The following is a 23,629-nucleotide window of genomic DNA, read 5'->3' on the forward strand; positions in this document are numbered from 1 at the left end:
ATCATCCAGCCCAACTGCCACATTTTATAGATGAGAAAACTGAAGCCCAAAGAGAGGAAGTGACTTGCACAAGGTCACACAGGTAAGAAGTAGAAGCCAGATTTTGAACTCAAGTCTACTGACTGTACATCCAGTGACCTTGCTACTATAGCACACCTAATTCTGGTATCACAGTGACATTCCTCACCAATGAGAGCTTTTCAAAGAACTTTTCAGAGAGCATCTAATAGTCATAAACATACTATGCAACTATTTAATTCCACCCCCTCAATCTGCAGAGGAAGAGCCTAAGGACCAGTGAGGTAAAGTCCCCTAGCTCAAGGCTGTACACAAAGTCAGTGGTAAAGGTTGGACTTTGTCTGTGGGTCTCCTGACTCTCCCTCCAGAGGTCCTCCCACTAGCTACACTCATACAGGTGAAACGCATCAATTGCACTATCTTCCAGAGTCACGTTTCATTTACCTGTAAGTGTTGCATAAACTCAGTAGTTTCTTCTTTCTTCTCTTGGGGTTTTCTGTCGAGAAAATTCATAGCCATGCTTTCTACACCATCTTGCACAATAGCTGATTTCTCACTCAAGTTAGGAGAGTATCTGGTTTGTTGAACTATGGTTGCCAATCTATGATGGACATTAGGTTTAGACATTCTGATGTGGGGAGCAACTTGAGAAAAATCAGGAAGATCATAAGTTCGATCTTGGCCATAGGTAAGTCCACTGTCTGAGCTAAGTCTTTCAAACAGACATTGCTGCGGTGTCTGCCTTCTGCACATTGTTTGTAGATAATTTGGGCTTCTGCTTTCAGCTACAAAATTTGGAATTCCTTGAAAGCTGTCTCTAGGAGCCAATGATTCTTCAAAATCAAAATCAAAAATATTTTCATTCCTTGTGAGTTGTCTGTGACTTGATTGATTGCAGATGGCATTTCTTTTATGGAGGAGCTGGTCAGAGGGTTCTGTGTTTGGTTTTCTGGACAAGGAGCTCTCACTACAATGCAAAATGAGGCTTTTAACAATGGTTTCATCAAAACTTTCAAAAGATAGCTTAGGGAAAGTTTCACAAGCAACAGGCTGGATGTCATTTGAAAACTCTTTTTTGGACAGATGTTGGAGTAAAACATCAGAAATTTTTGAATTTGAAGGCCCCTCATTAGTAATTGGAATGTGAAAAAGTTCAGTGTATAGTTCTTCTTTATTGTACCTTTTAATTACAGAAGGTTCAGGAAAAGTGTCATTTGCACATCTCAGATGTGCTTCTTGAGGCATTTCTGTGTACAAAATGATTGGCTGTTGGAAAGCCTCAGACATATCCTTTATTAGGGGAAAAATCTCATCACAGTGGGCATGGAGCAGCTCAGTTTTCTCTACCAGGTCCCCATCATAAGGCAAGTCTTCCTGCTCCTTAGTTGTTTCTCCAGATAAATCCAAATCATCCATGAGTGTTCAGTTTGCTCTTTTCCACTCTTCGGCCTGCTGTCCTGACTAATGGTAATTAGATGTCCTCCAATTTTCATTGATCCTTTTCATAGAATGCTTTATTATACATATATATCTTATTCTGTGGGATATGAAAAAACAACTTCAGTTAAGTACATAAGAATCCATCTTTGCAAACAAGATCAAAATAAAAGTATTAATGGATCTGCTTAAAGAGAAGTGCATTTGCCAATGGGGAGGAAATGATCTTAACAAAAGTCTAATCCATTATCAGCACTGTATTAACCTCTCAAATGTATAAAATGAATATAGAATGAGAAAGGAAAAAATGCCCTGTCCATCCCTGCCTAAGGTTTATTTTCCTTCCTTGAATCTTGACTAACACTTACCCTTGACTAAAGAGGGAAAAAATTATAAATATTTGCCATCCTGTTTTAGGAAAACACTCCCTGAGGGTATGATTTCCCAAAGCATTTTAAGAACTCTTTTATTCAAATATTATTTGAATTATATTATTCAAAATATAATATAATTATATTATTCAAAAACTAATTATGAAAAATGTTCACATTATTAACAAATGTCAATAAACCTAAATTTTATTAACCCTCTAATTTATATTCCTTCCACACACAGTTGTATGACCCTTTTTATTCCAGTGGAAAATCACCACTGGAGTCCATGTCCCCATCCTTAACTCTCCTTGACCCTAGTGTCTCTTCCTGACACACTCTGAATGACTAAGGAGGGCCCAGAAAAGGAGAGAAATAATAGTCTCATCATCCCTACTGTGCTGAATGTGCTGAAACTATCTGAACCCAAGTCTTCCTAAGACATACATCTGACATTCTCACTCCCCTACTCAAAAATCTTGAAATGCCTTTAGGATAAAAAACAAACTTTTTTGCTTGATTCAAGGATTTCCACAATCTGCCTCCAATCTACCTTTTCAGATTTATTTTACATTATTGCCCTTCTCATGATCTGATGACTCCTCATGTTTGCTATTCATCTTTTTCCTCAGCACATTTGTAAAAGGCATCCTGTGTGCCTGTCATGTACTCCATCTGTCTATGCCTTTCAAAATTCTTAACTTCTTTTCCAGTTTATCAGCTCAGGGACCATCTCCTCTGAGAAGCCCTGCCTAATTCCCTTGCCATTCAGTGCTCTTTCCCTCTTCAAATAAGATTGTATACACACACACACACACACACACACACACACACACACACACACACACACACACACACACAACGTAGCATCATATCTTGAACTTAGTGGGTATTTAATGTTTGCAAAATAAATTTGTCGTTGAAACTCTAGTCCAGGGGTGGTGAACATCCACATGTGGTCCTCAATGTCCTCTAGAGCAGCCCTTTGACTGAATCCAAATTATTTGTTTTGTGAAGTTTGGATTCAGTCAAAGGGTCACACTTTAAGACCTAGAATGCAACTTGTGGCCTCAAGCTCAAAGGTTCCCACACCTGGACTCTAGTCAATAAGTGCCCTCCATACACTCCCTTTGGTCTATCTCTATCTTCACCCTCTACCTAGGGTTGAAAATGTTGAAAAAAGCTTCCTTTTGGTATCTCCCTTACAACTGAAGAAGCCTTCCAGTACTTCTACAAAAGCATATAATAATAATCTTAGTTTATGTGGTGAAAGAGTTGAGTGGTTCTGAAAGTCAGTTTTATCGTAAACCAGCTGAGGCACCAAGTCAACCTTTGTGGGCCCATTTTCCTCATCTCTAAAATTATAGGGTTGGACTAGATAAGCTCTTAGATTCTTTTATCTCTAGAATTCTGTAAGAGAATTTGAATATTTGAGTGATCTGTTAAAAGCCATAACTTCAAAAACCAACAAGGCTAAAACTCCTGCAGAAATGATATTAAATTCCCAACGAAGAAAACCAAACTAAATGTGGTAAACTAGAACTAAGCAATAACTGAGACATAACTGAGATCTTAATGCAGATGTCCCTTGGCATATAAGAAAACTCAACATACAAAAACCAGATTTAAAAAGCAGATAAATTAGGGAGTAACTAGTTTATTAACAACAACAAAAAAGATAAAAAGGGCTAAACTAACCACAGATTGTCTTTAAATGGAATGCTCTGTTGGCACATTTTCAAATTATTCTACTTACAAAACTTTTATTTATAACTTATGGGGAACATATTGACTTTAAAACAAGACCCACCTAGATAAAGTCAGAAACTACAATAACTGAAGACTAAATGACAAAAAAAATCAAGTTTTCCCTAGTTTTTGCAGGAGACACAAAGAAAGTAAATTTCAACTTAATTCTGGGACAGGGCTAACTGTCGTCTGACCCAAAATTACTTTATTTTGTCCCTTACCAAAAGTTCCAGAGTCAGAATATTCAAGACAACAGTGAAAGTACAAATGGCTCTATCTGAGTACAGGAGGGAACAACCATAAGTGGGCTGGTGAAAAAAAGATAAAATGAAACCTACATTTAAATTCTCTTTTCAAATACTATACTTGATTGTAAAATTGAGCACCTATAAAAAAAACTTTAATATGAAACTTTTTTTATTCCTAAATAAAAAGCCAGACAATGTCAAGGTAGATTAGTTTCCTTTTGTCAGCTTTCTCTCAGGTCAGGTTACAGCCCACATCTTCCTCACCATGCCTCATGTCCTTGTACGCTTATTCTCATTACTGTAAAACTTCTTACTGGGTAGGATAGAGTACCTGCCCATTTTGTGGAAGGTTTCAACTATCCTAAGTATTCGTATTTGACATCTTCAGACTTCAGAAAATATTTATATTGGAACTAATAAAAAAACTATCATTTATTCCTATACCCGTTTTGGGGGGATGGGGGGATGGGGGGAATAGGATGTCTAGATAAGCCAGATCACAAAGGTTTCCTTTCATCATTTACATTACATTTCTTAAGTCAGTGCTTTTTTATCTTTCTTTTACATTTTCTTTCTGAACCATCCACATTTCTAAGCACTGTAATCCTTACAGTTATCTGGAAAGAAATGAAGCATCTCTTCAGAGTTGACAGCTCAACCTTGGAATTCAAAGTATCAGTAAAAGAGATTCCACCCAGAAACTGAACACAACATTGTCTAGAAATCCAATACATTATACTGAAATCAGGTGAACCCTTTTGATATGCTGACTGCTCCAGCAGAGGCATTGGCTATTATGAGCTCAGCAATAGCTCACAAATCTCTCTGAGCATAAATAACTGGTCACTGGGAGAGTAGAGGCCAAGGCAGCATAATTACATAATCTTATAAAACACTTCTGACTTTACCAAAGAGGGGGAACAAAGTGATAGCCCTGTTGATAACTATCCCTTAAATACTTTTACTTTGTAATGGCATTGAAATTTGGTGTAACCTTTGGAGTAGAAAAATGAATCCTGATGAGGTATTATTACAGTGTAAGAAGATACCTAAGATGACTTAGAAATCTGATGGGATCAATTAGGACTGTCTGTGGAAGAGAAAATCAAATTTAAGTTGAAGAGGGTCATTGAATAATTAATTTGTTTGTGCTCAGTAGAAAGGTTTTGTATTTTTTTTTTTTTACTCAGTAAAGCTAATTTGGTAAGAATATAAAGTTCTACCTTAGGGGATTGGTCTTATCATTGAAAGAACTACGGTGAAGGACTATTTAAGTAGTCCTATGGTCTCAACTCCACCCCACTACAATCAGTTCTGAATTAGAACACCAACTGCCTTCCATTCAGAGTAGAAGGAGCCCTTTGCCCAAGAGGGAGGAGAAGAAATCAGACCTATTTTGTTGCCCCCCACCCCTTGGAGGATGCCAGGGTGTCCAGGTTGTACTGCAAGTGCTGTCTTGTCCTTACATTTAGGGGTAGTAGTATATTTCCAAAACCCATCCCTCCTACCTTTTTAACCACATTAAAAGGGAAGCAGAAGATAATGACCCAACAATGCAGATACTGCCACCTTTGTTGGTAGATCTGTGACATCTAATACACAAGCCCACTTTGCTTTCTTCCAGCTTAAAGTTATATACTACACATTCTCTCACTTTTTAGGTCTCACTAGAGCTGAGAGAAATGGGTGGTAACCTTCCCAGCAACTGGGAAACTCACTTTACCTGATTTATAGAGGCTATTGGCTGATCTGTTTATTGGACCTTTTGAAAAAGATGAACCTTCTCTAATTATATGACATCTTTTTTCCCCTCATGATTGGCAAATTTGTGAAGAGGTGGTTGTTCATCCTTCATTTTTTAAGGACACCGAATGACATCATTGGAGACCTACATGTTAAATGGATTTAAGTGAGGCAGAACTGTGAAGATGACTGGCAATAGGTGGTGCAGACTCATCGTCTTGAATTCAAATCTAACCTCAGATTTGACTTACTAGTCCTGTGACCCCGGGCAAATCACTTAACCCTGTGAAGAGGTGAATGGCAGAACAAAGAAACAGAGTTTCAAAATCACAATGATTCCTTGTTTCTTCCAGGAATCATCAAATACAAGAAAACTACTCAGAAGGGTCCAAATATGCAACTAACTTCTGATTTGATCTGAATTCCTGCTGCATTTTAAAAAGCATTCAAAAATACTTGAGTGGACTCTCTTTTTATCTCTATATTTCCCTTCTCTATTCTTATCTCAGGATTTCAACCTAGAGAGGAGAACAAGGGACTGTTCAGTATAACAGCATCCTAGACTACACCCAGGAGTCAGATATCCTTGGATGTGGTATCTAGTGTATTGCATTCAATTTTCTAAATTAAAATATTTTCAAATGTAAGATGATCTATGCTGCTTCTGTAGTGACTACATTTGATTACTCTCATGTAATCAGACCTGATAACTTTATCTCTGAATTGTAAGTTTCTTACAAATGCAGTGTCTTTTTAACTGTAACTATATACCTTTGAATGTAGTATTAGTTTCATCTGGCAATTGTTTTAATGTAATAAGGAAGGCATAAGAAACCTGTTCTATACTTCAGAGAGAGCCAGATGGATGTGTTATTTATAGCTAGTGTAAGAAATAAAAATATTTCTTCCATGCAGATACATGGATTTGGTGACCAGCTGTTACAAATTTATTTACATTGGTTCTATTTTTAAAGCCAGGAAAAAAATTTTGCCAAACCAATGAGAGTCATTAGTTAAACAAATTTCTCCATGAAACTTTTAAGAGAGGCAAATTTTCACTTTAGCCCTAACAATAGTTTCCCTTATACTGTAAGAATCTGAAATTGACTCTTCTACCAAATTTAGCCAGGAGGCATACGTATAATTAGTATGTAGACATTCCATAAAGCATAGACCAATCCTATTTTATGGAATGCTTAGTGAATTTTTGGCAGCTAGTAAATGGTTTATTGTGATACTTAGGACTGCTAAAAATTATTAACTTGAATTATGAAATAAATAATATATTGCTGAGAGGCAACATAGACTCTTTTGGAGACAGAGCCAAATTCAAAGCCAAGAAGACCTGGAGTTTGATCAAGTCTGGTCTCTGACACATACTGGTTGTGTGACTATGAATAATTAAATTAACCTCTCGGTGTTCCAGGGAGTGCTCTAAAAATATATCATTTGCAGAACAGTTGCTGATATCCATTGATAGAAGGAGTTTCTTTACTAAGAGTTCCCTACACCAGTAAAATCACGTGTCCAAATCAAAAAAATATACTACTACCCCTAAACTCTTTTGGTTTTACTATTTTTAAGTAATAATGACACTACTTGTTTTTTAAAAAGCTCCATTTATTCCTGTGCTTTCTAGTGTTTTTAATTGAATATAGCAATAACAAAACCAGCAAAAATCATATGATTACTTCAATAGATGCAGTAAAAAGCTTTTGACAAAATGTAACACTCCTATTAAAACACTAGAAAGCACAGGAATAAATGGAGCTTTCCTTAAAATGATAAGTAGTATCTACATAAAACAAGAGCAAGCACTATCTGTAATGAGAGCAAGTGCTGTCTGTAATGGCTATAAGCTAGAAGACATCCCAATGAGATCAGGGACGAAGCAAGGAAGCACATTATCATCACTATTATTCAACATTGTGCTAGAAATGTTAGCTATAGCAATAAGAGAAGAAAAAGAAATTGAAGGAATTAGAATAGGCAGTGGGAAAACAAAATTATCCCTCTTTGCAGAAAATGTAATGGTATACTCAGAGAATCCTAGAGAAACAACTTGAAATAATTAACAACTTCAGCAAAGTTGCAGGATGTAAAATAAACCCACATCATCAGCACTTCTACATGTTACCAACAAAGTCCATCAAGAAGAGATAAGAGAAATTCCATTTAAAAATAACTGCTGATAATATAAAATACTTGGAAGTCTGCCTGCTAAGATAAACCCAGGATCTATATGAGTACAATTAAAACAATTTTCACATAAATAATAAGATAATAATAAAATCTAAACAATTAAAGAAATATTAATTGCTCAGGAACAGGTCAAACCAATACAATAAAAATGATCATTCTACCTAAATTAATTTACTTATTCAGTAGTAAATCAATCAACTACCAACTACCAAAAATTATTTTATAGGTCTCAAAAAATAATAACAAAATTCATTTGGAAGAACAAAAGGTCAAGTGTATCAAGGGAATCAAAAGGAAAAAAAGATGAAGGAAGGTTGCCTAGCCATACCAGGTTTCAAACTGTTACACAAAGTGGTAATCATCAAAACAATCTGGTACTGGCTAAGAAATAGAATGATAGATCAGTGGAATAAATTAGGTACACAATACACAACAGCAAATGACCATATTAAACTTGTGCTTGATAAACATAAAGATCTAAACTTCTGAAATAAGAATTCATTATTTGAGAAAAATTGCTGGGAAAACTGGAAAGAATTTTGGCAGGAACTAGGTATATGCCAACATCTCAAGGTAAGGCCAAAATGGGTACATGATTTAGACATAAAGGTTGATATCAGGGGAGCAGTTTACCTGTCAGATCAATGGAGAAGGGAGGATTTATGACCAAACAGAAGATAAAGAACATTATGGGACATAAACTGGATAATTTTGATTATATTAAATTTAAAAAGTTTTGTATAAACAAATACAATGCAGCCAAGATTAGAAGAAAAGCAGGAAACTGGGGCAATTTCCTCAGATTTTCTCAAATACAGAAAGATCTGAGTCAAACTTATAAAAAAAAAAAGAGCCATTCCTCAGTTGATAAAGGATCAAAGGATATAAACAGGCAGTTTTCAGTAGAAGAAATCAAAGCTATTTATAGACATTTGAAAAAAGTGCTCTAACTCTATTGACTAGAGAAATGTAAATTAAAACAATTCTGAGGTACCATCTCACACCTATCACATTGGCTAATATAACAGAAAAGACAAAATTCAAATGTTGGAGATGTGAAAAAAATGGCACACTAATGTATTGTTGGTGGAGTTGTAAAATGATTCGACCATTCTGGAAAGCAATTTGGAACTATGCCCAAAAGGCTATAAAACTTTTCATACACTTTGACTCAGCAATACCACTACTAGATCTGCATTCCAAAGAGATAGAAGGAAAAGGAAAAGAATTTATGTGTACAAAAATACTTGTAGTATGGCAAAGAATTAGAAGTTCAGGAGATGCCCATGAATTTGAGAAAGGCTGAACAATCTGTGGTATATGATTCTGATGAAATACTGTTATGCTATAAGAAATGACAAGCAGAATGCTTTCAGAAAGACCTGAGAGAATTTATATGAACTTTGATGCAAAAGGAAGTGAGCAGTACCAGGAGAACATTGTACACAGTAACAGCAACATTGTATTATGATCAATTTTGAATGACTTAGTTAACCTCAGCAGTACAATGGTCCAAGACAATTCTGAAGGACTTTATGATGAAAATTGCTAGCCACCTCCGGAGAAGGAATTGATGGAGTCTGAATGCAGATCAAAGCATACCTTTTTTTTTACTTTCCTTTCCTTTGGGGTTTTTTACTTTTTTGGCAACATGGCTAATATGGAAATGTTTTATATGACTCTACATATGTAATCTATGGCAAATTGCTTGCCTTTTCAAGGGGGGAGAAGGGAAAAAGGAAGATAATTTGGAACTCAATTTTTTTAAATGTTAAAAATTTTTAAAAAGGAAAAGGAAAAAAAGAAAAGCTTTATGAAAGAGATATCACCTGACTTGAATGGACCTTGAAGGAAGGAATAACTTCAATTGAAGATGGGAATAAGACAAAAACAGGAGACTGAGTGACTGGAATGCAAAATATGGAAGAGGGAACAGTATGAAGACTGAAAAGGCAAATTGGAACTAGCTTGTGAAGAGCATTGAATGAATGCCAAGAATTTAGATTTTGTAGGAATGGGGAGATATTAAAAGATTCTGAACAGAGTTGTGACATAACTGGAGTGGTGCCTTAGCTTGTGAAGAATTGGAAGGGTATAAAGTTGTTGCCATTTTCCTTTCCTTCTCTCATAGAAGGTGGAAATAGAACCTGGCTCTTCAGTAATAGGTGAATGGAGTTGTGTGGAAGATGAAATTGAAGGATAGACTGGTGGTAGGAAAACCAGTTATGGGAATCTAGAAAAAAATGAGGAAAATTTGAAGGAAAACAACCTCTATTATCTAGAGCCTCCTTCTAGACTCTGTAGGGAGAAAATCTTGCATGAAAAAGGAGCAAAACTAAGGAATGGAATACACCTAACAAGAAGTATGAGAAGATTATTCAGAAGCCAGTTGGTCAATACGTCTTTATTAAGCATCAAATGTGCCAGGTACTGTGCTAAATAAGGTACATGAGGTAAGTAAGAAAATGTAATTAAAACATTGATAAAGTAACTGGTAAGTAAAACAAACTTGTAAAACAAGAAGTTAGTGAGAAAAATTAAAGGAAATAGGACAAACCATAAAGTTGTTGGGACAAAAGGAAGTGAGGAGCAGTTTTCAAGTTGTTAAAAGGTGATAAAGGTTATAAGATTCTTAAGGGGATGCTTAGGAGGTGGGATATAAATACTCATGGTAAACCCTCCCCCCCAAAAAAAACAAGGCTGAAATGCTCTCCATTCAGCATGGAGAGTAGGGAACAATTTGCAGTGACTTTACTAAGTTTCCAATGTATGTATTTCTACCCCCACCAAGCAACTGCTATCTCTATGTTCCAACTGTAGGTGGAATAGAACAGAAGGTGAAGCACGGTTGGAATGCCTCTCCATCCTCCAGGCAATCAGGGACAATGAAATGTTTAAAACAAAACTCAGAAGTGGGGTTTCACTGCAGAGAAGGTGGAGGCAGTGGAGGATTGAAGTCATTGAGGAAATTTGACCTTTATTAGGAGGGTAGAGAGCAGAAGAAATATAGATGGAAAAGGGAAAGGAAATTATGACAACAGGACACCAGATTTGAGGCTGTTTCTAAGTAGAAAGCAGCTGCTTATCTTCCAAAGAATGATAAATTCTATAGCCACAGAAGCTACAATTGAGAGATCATCTCTCTTGTAGATGGGCACATCTATAAAACGCTATAAGGAGTAAGCATTTATATAGAACCTACCATGTGCCAGGCACTGTCCTAAGCATTTTTTACAAATATTATCTCATTTGACCCTCACAACAACCCTGGGAGGTAAGTGCTATTAATTATCCCCATTTTACAGTTTAGGAAACTGAGGCAAAGAGAGGTTAACAATTTGTAGGGAGTCACACAGCTAGTGTCTGTAGCAAATTTGAACCCAGATTTTAACTCCAGATCCCCAGTGCTGTATACATCGCTCCACCAGCTGTCTCTATTCTAATCCAGTAGGGGTTAAAGCAAGAAAAAGAGAAAAGTAATGGTGGTTGGTGATTTCATACTTAAGGATAATGAGGCAGATTTGTCAACCTCAAATGATGAAAGGTCTGTTGTCTTCCTGGGCACACTTCCAAGACACGACAGAGAACCTCCCCAGACTTGCCAAACTGGATGACTATTACCACCTCTGGTGACTCACGTGGTCACAAATGATACTGCCAGAAGGAACCAAGAAAGTATTTCCAAAGATTCCAACATCTTGGGAAAGAAACTGAAGTTATAGGGGCTTAGGTTTGTGTTTGCTTTATGGTTTCCCTTTAAAGGTAAAGAGGCGCAGAAATGAAAAATTGAACTGAGAATAGCTTAAAAGGTGTTGTCTGAAAACAGAATTTGAATTTCTAGGCAACAGCACATAGGGATGAAAACCTCTTGTAGTGGGATGGAATATGCCTAACAAAGCCTAGTTTAAAAAAAAGTACCTGTCTGGTATCTTGCAAATTTAATCAAAAAGGCTTAAAAATCAAGAGGGTGATAGAGGCAGCATGGCACAGTAGAAAGAACACTGGTTTCTGAGTCAAAGAACCAGGGTTCAAATCCTACCTTTTTAAAGCTAGAATTTATATAGAACTTTAAAGTTTGCAAAGCGCTTTGTAAATACTATCTTATTTTATTTTTATCTTATTTCATGACAACACTGGGGGGGTAAGTGCTATTATTATCATCCCCATTTGCAGATGAGAAAATTGAGACAGACAAAGGCTAAATAATTTGCCTTGGCTCTCATTGCAAGTAAATGTCTGAGGCTGGATATCACCGTAGGTCTACCCTGACTCCAAAGGCAGCTCTCTATCCACCACATCACCTAACTGCCTCTAATACTTATTATTGGACTATGAGCAAGTCTACTCTTCCTGGGCCTCAGTTTCCTTATATGTAAAAATAATCTGTAACATAAGCATATAGGCCTAAATGGCCTCTGGGATCCCTTCTAGCTTAATATCTGCTGTATGTTCCTATGACTTGAGCTTATGTCCACCTTTCTAGCAAACAGATTAGTATGCTTAATGTCCTCTAGAGTCAAGACTGAAAATCATTTCAGTGGGGTAGGAAAAACAGAACATGTCAAAAGAAACCAATGTGGACATTTAGGGAATTCATCAAATGATATAAGGCAGGTAACAGAGGCTGAATATGAGTATGGTGCAGTTTTATAGAATAATGTCATGAGGTCAAAGCCCAGAATGAGCTCTGAGGCTGGCAAGGAAAAAAAGTCTAGTAGGGAAGGAGGTGGGTTAAGCTCTATATTCAAGAAAGTTCTTCAAATTTTCCTCTTTAAGACCTTCAAAGAAAAGAAGATTGCTGCTTGGGTTCAATGGGATGCTGATAACTGACAACATAGAGATAACAGTTACTCAATACTTCATTTGTTTCTGTTTTTCTTGCTAAGGAGAATGACCTTGGCACTGGAAAAGACGGAACAAAAATGGTGAATGGGGAGTTGCTACCCAAGATAATAAGTAAGAAAAAAACATCACTGAACTCAGTTGCCTTGGCCAGATTAACTGTTTAACTGCTCAAAGCACTGGCTGATGTTATTCCTGAACAGCTCTATCCAAGGTATTTGAATGCTCATAGACATCAAGGGAAAGACTAAGGGACTGGAGAAGGAAAAATGTCCAGATTTTCAAAAAAGGGAAAAGAATGGTTAGGAAATTAAAGGTCTATGAGCTCAACTCCAATTCCTGGGGAAATTCTTAAACAAATTATTAAGGAGATGGTTAGTGATTAGAAAAAGAAGTTTAGGAAAAAAAAAAAAAAGGAAAGACCCAGCAGGGCTTCATAAAGGTCCTGACAGCTGAAGTTTGGTTTTTTTTTTTGACAAGGTTACTAAATTGATAGATCAGGGAATGATATATACACACATATATGCATACATGTGTGTGTACATATATATATAATAGCATTTACATAGCCCTTTGAGTTTTATGAAAAGTTTTACAGACATTATCTCATTTGATCCTCTAACAACACTGAGAGAGAGGTCCTATTCTTATCTCTGTTTTATAAACAAGGAAATTGATGTAGACAAATGGTCAAGTGACTTGTTCAGGATCACACAGTAAGTAAATATTTGAAGCTGGATATGACTCCTGCTCTAGTGTTTTATCTACTGTGACAATGGGGAGGGAGGAAAAGGGAGAGGGGAGTGTTGAAAAGGAGGAGAGAGAGAGGAAAAAAGAAAGAAAATAGGAGACTGGTTAGAGTCTCATACTATTTTTTTGGAAGAGGTGGACAGATGGGGGTGATAATACAATTATATGACTTTAGATTTGTTTGAATGGACAGACTCAAATAACAATAAAAAAGTTGGTAAGAGGACTCCAATGATCTATGCTTAACACTGTGCTAAGTTTTAACATACTTACCAATGACTTGGAAAAAGGCTTAGATGGCATGCTTACCAAATTTGCAGACAACGAAGCAATAAATAACCTGAATAGTAGAATCCAAAAGTCCTCAGCAAGCTAGATGGAGCACTCAGTTGAATCCAACAGGACGAACTTCAGTAGGCATCAATGTAGTGTTACATAGGTTCAAAAATTCGATTTCACAAGTATAAAATGAGGAAGGCATAGCTAGTTTGTAGTGTGAGTGAGAAAGATCTTGGGGTTTTAGTTAACTGCAATCTTAATATGAATTAGTTGTATTTGGGGCAGCTAGGTGGTGTGATAGGTAGAGTACCAGCCCTGGAGTCAGGAAGACCCGAGTTCAAATGGTACTTTTTGTTATATAACCATGGCCAAGTCACTTAATCCTGATTGTCTACACACACACACACACACACACACACACACACACACACACACACACACACACACACTAGCTGTATGAAGATGTAACCAAATTAACTTTGCATTGAGACATAGCTTCCAAGATTAAGGAGGTACGGTAGTGCTCTTACATACTCTGCTTTTTTTTAAACAAAATCCTTGAATTCATGGCATTTGAGGATTGGTTGAAGGAACTGGGGAGGTAAAAAGGAATTATGTTATTTTGGTTTTAGTGTGTGCAAGTTATGTCTATTCCACTTTTGGACAGCATTGTTAGGAAGGTATTCTTCATATTGAGAATAAATCTGCCTCTCTAACTTTCAAACATTGTCCTTAGTTCTTCCTTCTGGAGCCAGGCAGATCAAATCTAATTGATGCCAAATTGATGACAGCCCTTCAAATAACAGAAGAAGGCTACCATGCCCTTAAGTTTTCTCTTTTCTAGGGTAACCTTTCCCAACTTCCTCAACCAGTAGAGTCTCTGGTCCTCTCACCATCCTGAATGTACCCTTCATCTCTAACACAAAACTATATACCGATTGACTAGAATAGGCCAGGAAAAATCCTGAAAGCCTAGAAGAGACAAAATTTTCTGTACATTGCCTCATACAGAGTAGCCATTCAGTAAATGTTGAATTTGTTAAATGCCAAGGTCACAGAATCATAGAACAACAGTTGAAAGAGACTTTAGATGTCATTAGTACAATTCATACCTGCATAGGCATTCCCTCTGCCATATCCCTTATAACTGGTCAGTTTAACTTCTGTTTGAAATCCCCCCAGTGTCAGATTTGTGTGTGTATATGTGTGTGTTGGTGTGTGTGTGCATGGGCACGCCTGTGTGTAAACCAATAATCAGACAAAAGAACCCATTTATGCTGGAGATGAAGACCTAGCACCTTTCTTCTAAGTATCACAAAACTCTTTATAACTAGCAATCAATGAGGCCTCACAGTATGCATGACCTCAATCTAGCAGGTGAAGTAGTAAACTTTTTTGGAATAGTATAGGGTAGTCACCATTTCAACAACACAGGAAGTAAAGAAGATGTTAATGATAATTTACTCTTATTCTTTTATGATGGGATGCCAATGTGTTGTATAAACACTAATTAATTAAGACTCACAACACCCAGGTGAGGTAGATATTTTTTCACCCACTAAATAAATGTAATCACTTCAGGCATGGAACCCTACTAGTTGCTGGAACAGCATTAGCATAACTCTAAACAACAACTAAAGGCAGGAAGTGGAGCATTATGTGTGCAAGAGATAATAATGCTTTACATCTAAATAGTACTTTTAGTCTAAGGCTTTTAAGCCACATTACAGACACTAATTAGGCACCTTCCAACACCATTCCTTTAAGGCAGTTAGTAAAAATATCACCAATTTATCTGAGACCAAAGGAGAGTAATTGACTTGTCCACAGAAAATCTGGGAGTTGGGCCATAGAAGTCAAGGTGTATAGACTGTTAGACTTTGCTCTAACACAGACTAGAGAGGGAAAAAATAGAGATGTCACAATTGTCAGAGAAAGAATTTGGGCAGTAGAATTGGTAGCCATTTCTATTTTCACAGTCTTAGGGTACTCTAGTGGTTAAGACCTTTACCTAATCTTTTCATCCCAATCACACTCTTTCTAATAATTATATCCTAGGATACATCAAAACATTGGCATCATTTCCTAGCGTGGTTGATGCTTGTATTCTTTCCAGATTAATGTGTATTATTTAATGAGATCTTGGCAAATTCTGTAGGAAAGGCATCTTTGAGAAGCATGAAGTTCACAATTATTGTAAATTATACATGGATCACTGAATCTAGAGATAGAACTTGGTTTTCATCTTGGGCAAGTAATTTTACCTCTTTTGGTCTCATCCGTACTTCTGTACCTCTGGTACCATCTGTATCTCTTTTGGTACCTCATCTGTAAAATCAAACGGTTTGACTAGGTGACTTCTAAAAGTTTCTTCTGACTCTAGAATCCTATGATCTTATAAAATACTTAGGGATTGCATATACTCCAAGGCATACATAGATTTATTGATGAGATGGTAGGAACCTTGCTCAAAATCATCAGAAGACTTTGAATGTCTTTCACATAGATTCTGCCATTTTGCATCTATGTACTTGAAGGTTTGAGGATTTAACTCTCTTTAGGAGGGAGGAGATGTGCCTTCTGAGGAAAATATTGAGATGGAGCCACAGCCCCTACACAGGAAAGACATAGTTCCTTGGGGAAGATACCCAACCCTGTTTGGCAAGGAATCAGCAGGACACTAGATATTCACCTTAACTACAGAGTTGGTGACAGAGATACTGCTGCAGCTCAGGATGGTAGGAAGTATTAGAGAGAAAGGGATGCATCTGTTTGTATTGACAAAAATAGCCCATACTTCTAGAGCTGAGGAGGGATTAATAATCAGGTTGAAAGACCTGAGGAGAAAGAAAAAAACCCACCACTTACCTCCCCTTTCCAACAGCTTATTTTAAAGAGCAGGCATCTCCTGAATCCACCTATTTCTCTTCTCTAACACTGCTGCCATTTTGGTGCAGGTCCTCACCACCTCATGCCTGGCCTATCACAATACCTTGCTGGTGGATCTTCCTGCCTCAAGTCCTTCCCCATTCCAATCCATCCTCCATTCACCCACCAAAATGATTTTGTTAAAGCAGAGGTCCGACCATGTCACTACCCTACTCAATCACCTCTAGTGGTTCCCAGTTGCCTCCGTGATCAAATACAAAATGCTGTTTGGCATTCAAAACCTCACTCTTCCATCCAGTGACACTGGCTTTTCCTCCAACAAGACATTCTATTTCTCAGCTCTGGGTATTTTCTCTGGCTGTCCCCCATGCCTGCAACATTTTTCCCTCTTCCACTACTCGCTTCCCTGGCTTTCTTTAAGTTCCAACTAAAACCTCAAAGATGGAATGTGAGAATGAGAAAGGCAATGTGTAGCACAGAGTGCTAGACTGATCATATCCTCTTCAAGCTAAATATTCGAATTCAACAAAAGCAGAAGCCCCAAGGCAAGACAACTACCAGAAGACTTAATATCAACAGATTGGAACGCTTCTTCAAGCAGGAACAGTTAGTTGCTAACTTGGAGGGAAAGCTGAGCCAACACATGGTTGGCAACAGTGGAGCAGAAAAGGAATGGGCACCTTTCAGAGATTTGGTGTACGGCACCACATTCATTCATCTGGACCAGAACACTCACAAACATCAAGACTGGAATGACGAAAATTATGGGAAATTCAGAAACTGCTGAGAACTCCACAAGGTTTACCAGCAGAATATTTCATTGTCTCTGAGAAGGCATCATTTAACTCCATCAAAAGTAAAGTACAAGCAAAGCTTAGAGAGATGCAAGATTCTTGGCTCAGTAAGAAGGCAGATTAAATTCAATTTTACACTGACATTAACAATCTAAAGCACTTTTACGATGTTCTTAAGGCTATTTATGGGTCAAAGACCTATGGTGTATCTCAACTACTCTGTACTGATTAGTGATAAGGATATGGTACTGAAGAGATAGGTTGAACACTTCCATAGTGTTCTCAACAGACCATCATCAATCAGTGCTGAAGCCATTAACCATATACCTCATATTGAAACCAATCTCTCTCTAGCAGAATTTCCAAGCAAAGAAGAGGTTTTGAGGGCCATTAGGCTCCTCTACGACGACAAAGCACCTGGTGCTGATTCTATTACAGTTGAGATTTACAAGGCAGGGGGTTCACTGTTCGTACAAAAGCTGCCTGAAATTTTTGAGGTTATATGACAAGAGGAGGTTATCCCCCAGGAGGTCAAGGATGCCTCCACTTTCCATTTCTATAAAGGTAAAAGAAATAGATTGTCCTGTGACAATAACAGTGCCATCTCTCTTTTAATCATTGCTATCAAAACTCTTGCTAGAGTCCTCCTTAATAAGCTGATCCTTCACCTGGAAGATGGTCATCTACCTACGAACCAGTAACAACTTCAGAAAGGAATGGTCAACATAGTTTTTGCTGCCCAACAACTCCAGGAGAAATGCCAGGAGCAGAACAGAGAACTGTACGCGACATTTGTTGATCTGACGAAGGCTTTTGATACTGTCAGTTGTGAGGGCTTGTGGAAAATTATGTCAAAATTTGGTTGCCCAGAGAATTCATCAGTATTGAATGCCAGTTTCATGGTTTCATACTTGCTCAGGTTCTGGATAATGGGACATGATCTCATTCTTTCCCAGTCACCAATGTAGTGAAGCAAGCCTGTATGCTTTCTCCCATGTTTTTAGTATGACATTTTCAACAATGTTGTCAGACACTTTCAGTGAGGATGAAAATGGCATAAATATCAGCTACCATTCTGATGGTAAATTATTTAACTTGAAAAGGCTACCAGCCAAGGCTAAAGTGGAGGGAGAGTTGGTGCATGATTTTTTATTTGCAGATACTTTTGTACTCAATGCAGTCTGTGAAGCTGAGATGAAACAAAATATGGATCAATTCTTTGCTGCTTATGCTAATTTGGGCCTAACAATTAACATCAAGAAAACACAGGTTCTCCACCAGTCAGCACCATACCATGTATGTATGTATGGAAGCATGTTACAGCAAATGGAGAAATTTTGAATACTGTGGATATGTTCACTTACTTTGGAAGTATACATTCCAGGGATATCCACATGGATGATTATATATTGCCAGAGGTAGCTCATTGTTTGGGAGGTTCCAAAGGAAAGTGTGAGAGATATTAGACTGTCTACTACCCTGGAGATCTACAGAGCTATTATGCTGACCTCATTTTGTATCCCTATGAAATCTAGATAGCATACCAGTGCTATGCCAGAAAACTGAATCACTTCCATTTGAATTGTCCTAGGAAGATTCTGAAGATCACCTGGCAAGATAAGGTACCAGACACTGAGGTCCTTTTTAGAGTTAAACTGCCAAGCATTCAATTTCTATTGCAGAGGGTGCAACTTTGACAGTTGTTTGGGTGCCAAATGTCTATTTGCCTAAAAGACTATTTTACAAAGAATTCACACAAGACAAGTGCTCATGTGAAAGTCAGAAGACACAATACAAGAAAACTCTCAAGATCTCTCTGAAGAACCTTGTAACCAATAGCATGACACGGAAGATACTGGCAAAGGATTGTCCAGCATCAAAGAAGGCACTGTGCTCTACGAGTGAAGCAAAATTGCAGTAGCTCAAAAGAAACGCGAGGTGCACAAATTTGGAGACACCTCCACTCCAAATGTTTATGTGGACTGTTTGTTCCCCACTGGTAGAGCCTTCCAAGCTTATATTGTTCTGATGGGCCACAGTCCCACACATTGTACCTCAACTCCAGTAAAGTGACATCATTTTGATTCTTTTCAAGAATGATGGACAACAACTAACCAAGCAAAACCAGGCAGGGAAATTGGACTGTCATCACTGCTAGATTTACATAGTATTGGGTTATCCATTTGATTATTAATGTACTTTTTCTTTATTTGTACATTATGGCAATGTAATTGCCGGGATACATCGGGGCTCCAGGTGGATGCCTGAGACAACTGAAGTGGGGGGGCCCTAAATAATAAGCTGGCCCTTCATGCCACAAGTCTTTCTGATGCAGAGTTACAGGGAGGCAACAGCTAATGCAACATGAGAGAATGGGCAGGGTCAGACACATCTAACCTGAGCTGCTGGAGTCTGACCACTAAGGTAGACAGGGCTTCAAATGACAACAATTTAGATTCACTTGATATGCCTATGGAAGGAGACTTCTGGGCACACTGCGGTCCCAGACTGAATTCGGATAACAGCATCGTAAAGTGACTCTTCAGATGAGAATGTTTGAGTAAGCTATCCTGAAGGCAAGTCCTCTAGCAGGAAAATATCTTCGTGATTCCCTGGGTAGTCTTCTACGCAGCATAATGTTCTGTAAAACGTGGATCATAAATAGACAACAAAACGAGCTTCACTTAATAACCCGTCCAGAACCTCTTCTGAGATTACCTAGGCAAGTCACAATTTCATTTTCTTCACCAGTAAAAGTCGGGTTTCTGACACATACTGGCTAAGTCACTAAATTCTCCATGCTCCAGACAGCTGTCTAACTGAAGAGAAGGTGCTAAACTGTACCAGTAAAGAGGATTTCCTCATTCTTGAGTCCTTTATAAGAGAATCCCGATTGCAGCCCCTGTGGACCCTTTACAAGGCTCTTTGCCAAGCACTGGACTCAGTTCATTCTGGGGGTGGCATAACCACTTGTGGGAGGCTGGGAGGAACGAATGGAAGGAAGAGTCTTCTTGTCCCTGGGACAAGTGAACCCCTGCAGTCTCTAGACCCAAGCCCATTTACCACCTAACAAGGCTGGAGGCCAGCCTTCCGCTCTTTACGGTGAGCCCTGGCTGCTCCGGGACTTTGGCCAGCCCCCGTGTCTCCACTTGATCCCGGACACAGTGGTTTGCAGGCTGGGAGGTCCTTGAGAGGAGGGTTCTGCCTGTCTCGGCATCCCCAGAGCTCTGTACAGTGCCTGGCACCTACGTGCCCTCCACACTGGGCAGACTAGCTATTTCTAAACTGTCCAGTTCTCTTTATGAAATGGGACAGCATTGATCAGGAAGCGCTTGTCTGTGCTAAGCCCTGGGAGTACATGAAGTGGGGCAATGACGAGGGTCCTACCCGCTCACGGGGCTTATACTTTTGGGGAAGATTACTGGGCACACGGCAGGTGGCCAGCTCCAACGGATGCGCCGGGACCGTCAGGCGACCCCCGGCTCGGATCAGTCCCTGGGGCACGAGGGGCTTTCCGGGGCAGAGGCACTAGCTCGGTCGGTCCCTGCAGGCCCTGCGCCGCTTAGGGACAACGGGGATTTTTCAGGACCAGGGAACAAGGAGTTCAAGGGCCGAAGCGCGGAGTCAAGCACAGAGAAGAGAGTCCTCGAGTGCGGGAGGGGGAAGGATAGAAGACCCGAGGACCCGACCAGGGAGAGCCCGTCTCCCCCCGCCCCGCCCACGCGCCCTCCCATTGGTCGGTACGAAAAACGCGGGGGCAGTACCAGTTTGAACGCGGAGGGCCCGGAGTCGCGCAGGCGCACACTGCGCCAGGGAGGGTGGCCGGCTCTGGAGGCGTTGAGTGCGGCCGCGGCGACCGGCGCTGCTAAGGGAGACCCCATTGGTGGGTTTGGGTGAGGGGCGGGCGAGGGACGCCCGAGGAAGCTCTGGCCCACTTGATTGGCGGGGGGAAGGGGGCGGGGGCGCGAGCCAGCCTCCGGCGCTGCCCCTCCTTCTGCCTCGGTGCGGGCCCCCGGAGCTCCTCCGCGTCCCGGCCTGGGGGCGGGGCGCCCGCGTTCTGCCTGGCCTGGAGGCCGTGGCCGCATCGACGGCGACGGCAGCATCAGCAGCGGCTTCGGGACGTCCCTCGCTCGCGGTCCTCGGAGGAGAACGGAGGCAGGTGAGCTCCGTCGCGGAGCCGGGAGGGGGCATTCGGTCCGCGGGGACGCGCGGGCGCCGTGCTACCCCGAGGCCGGGGAGGTCGGGGCCTGCGAGGGGTCAGCCCCACGCCTCCCGGGGTGCGCGTGCGCGGGCCTCGCGCCCCCAGCTCCGCCGCTGGCCGGGGCGCGAAGCCGCGGGCCCCCGGAAGGAATGCGTTTGGGGTGCTGCGCTCGCGTGAGTGTTTTGTAAAGTCAGGGCGCAGCCCGGCTGCCCCTGTGTGTCACGGAGCTTTGTCTCTCTAAGCACGGGCTCGGCAGGTGGCAGCGGCGGGGCTGGGGAGCCCTTAGGTGTGCCTGAAGTGCGGGGGGCCTGTCCGGGTCTGCGCGGCCGCCTTCTCCTTTCCTTCGGTGACCTGTTGTTTTATCACCAGACAGGAACTGCATTAGACATTTAACTCTTCTCAAACATAAAACGTTAGGTCACCCACCATAAAGAATTAACTGGATTTTAATGACTGTGCTTCTATTTTAAAAAGGAAAAAATTGGTTAACAAAACAGGTAATTGAAGCTAAGTTATTTTGACTTCTGCACATAGGGAATACATTTTCTTAGAGCAAAATTTAATTCATCTGCATTTTTCGAATAAAATATTTCTTTAGTTGACATTGAAATGAAATGTGTGTGAGATTGAAATTTGTTTAATTGAAACTGTCGACCTTCCATTCTATCAGTGATGTAGATAGAGCTGCTAGTGGTTATGGGGGAAATCACCATACCCACAGAGAACTGTATTAGAATACTGTATCTGAGATCTCAAACCTGATATGTGAGTTTTGAAATGTTAAGCAGGGTGATTGCGTCTGATCAATACTGCTTCTATTCTCGCTATTAAGAAAGTTCCGGTTGATCAAGAAAGGCAGAGAAGATCACTGGTCAGGTGGATTGGAGAGTTTTAGCACTGGAACCTTTTCCTTCATTTCAGTTCACAGGCACCTAACATGTGTCAGGCACTTTGCTAGGGAATGGGGGATGTTAAGATAAAAAATGAAATAGCCTTTGGCCCTTGAACTCTCATCTCGGGAGAGACCACATGAACATATATGCATATATCAACGCAAAGTAATTTGAGGGAGGGGGGAATTCTTCACATCTTAGGTTGAGGAGGGGGTGCATTCTAATAGTAGAAGACAGCCTGTGCAAAAAGCACCCGCCCTGGAGACTGAACTGTTGTGTGAGGGAAGCCGAAGCAGTGAGTGGCCCAATTTGGCATGAGTGAGGGAGAACAATGTGCAGTAGGTGAGCCAGTGTGTAGGGCTTTTATGAACCAAGCACAAGAGTTTTATATGTTATTCTAGAGACAAGGGGGAGCTTTTCTTTCCATGGACTTGATTCTTTGTGTCGTTTTAGTTTGGCATTTTTTTCCTCAAATACTATTGGACCGCATGAACATTTTACCTTTTCAGTATTAATTCAGACATAGATCTATGGGAACTGGAGAATACAAATTGCATTCCCTTGTGGGTCGTATCAAAGGAGGTAGAATCATGATCTTGTGAAAAAATGCATTGGCCTTTGATTTGACAGCTCAGTATTTGGAATGTTAACATGCCTGCCAATTTGGGGAAACTGGAGAACCAGCTTCAGGTCCCAGATATCCACTGGCTTTGAGGCCTTCATATCTCTTATCACTTGGCTTTTCTGGGTCTCAGTTTTTTCATCCACAAAATGAGAGTTGACCTAAATGATCTCTGGATTATCTTCCAGCTTAAACATTCTGTAACTATCCCTTTACCTTTTGTGGCAATATTGACTTCACTGCCTTGAGTCATCTAAGTCACATGGTTTTCTCATTCCTCCTTTAACAGTCTCTAAAAATATTGATGATAGTACATTCTCCAGATTCACTTCATTGATTGAATATGGGTAAGACATTCTCTTTTGAGTCCACTTTCCCCAAAGCTTTCAGCATTCATTGCTGCTGCTCCCTTCATAGTTTACAAATGATCTTGCAAGTAAGATATTAACATGTCTTTTGAGTTCATACTATGTGCAAGGTAGTATGGTAGGGACTATGAAGTGAATAAGCAAACAAGAAAATAACTTATTTTGAATAAAATTTGAATTTTGAAAAAAACAGTAATTATTTGCCATGGTTAAAAGGAACTTT

At 39.8% G+C, this 23,629-nt stretch overlaps 2 protein-coding genes across 10 annotated transcripts in view; one reads left to right on the forward strand and one right to left on the reverse strand.

The window, feature by feature from the left end:
• AKNAD1 (AKNA domain containing 1) overlaps positions 1 to 21,162 on the reverse strand; it is a 68,614-nt gene extending 47,452 nt beyond the window's left edge. For 4 of the 6 annotated variants that reach the window (XR_011974772.1, XR_011974770.1, XM_072644205.1 and 1 more), the window contains exons 1-2: positions 4,435 to 4,555; positions 463 to 1,555 (exon numbers count right to left, since the gene is read on the reverse strand). Coding sequence is in view for 4 of the 6 variants with exons in the window: in XM_072644205.1 (XP_072500306.1) it covers positions 463 to 1,434 (972 nt within the window). In the remaining 2 variants the exon portion in view is untranslated. Of the gene's footprint in view, positions 1 to 462; positions 1,556 to 4,434; positions 4,556 to 5,214; positions 5,663 to 21,086 lie in introns of those variants that run through there. The other 2 variants (XM_072644204.1, XM_072644203.1) reach the window with 2 other exon arrangements.
• A 102-nt stretch (positions 21,163 to 21,264) lies between these two features.
• The window catches only part of GPSM2 (G protein signaling modulator 2), a 51,233-nt gene continuing 48,868 nt past the window's right edge, over positions 21,265 to 23,629 (forward strand). For 3 of the 4 annotated variants that reach the window (XM_072644207.1, XM_072644208.1, XM_072644209.1), the window contains exon 1: positions 21,286 to 21,481. The gene's annotated coding sequence lies outside the window, so the exon portion shown is untranslated. Of the gene's footprint in view, positions 21,482 to 23,629 lie in introns of all 4 variants that reach the window. The other variant, XM_072644206.1, reaches the window with a different exon arrangement.

Source organism: Notamacropus eugenii, chromosome 2, assembly GCF_028372415.1.
Source record: "Notamacropus eugenii isolate mMacEug1 chromosome 2, mMacEug1.pri_v2, whole genome shotgun sequence".
Lineage (NCBI taxonomy): Eukaryota > Metazoa > Chordata > Mammalia > Diprotodontia > Macropodidae > Notamacropus > Notamacropus eugenii.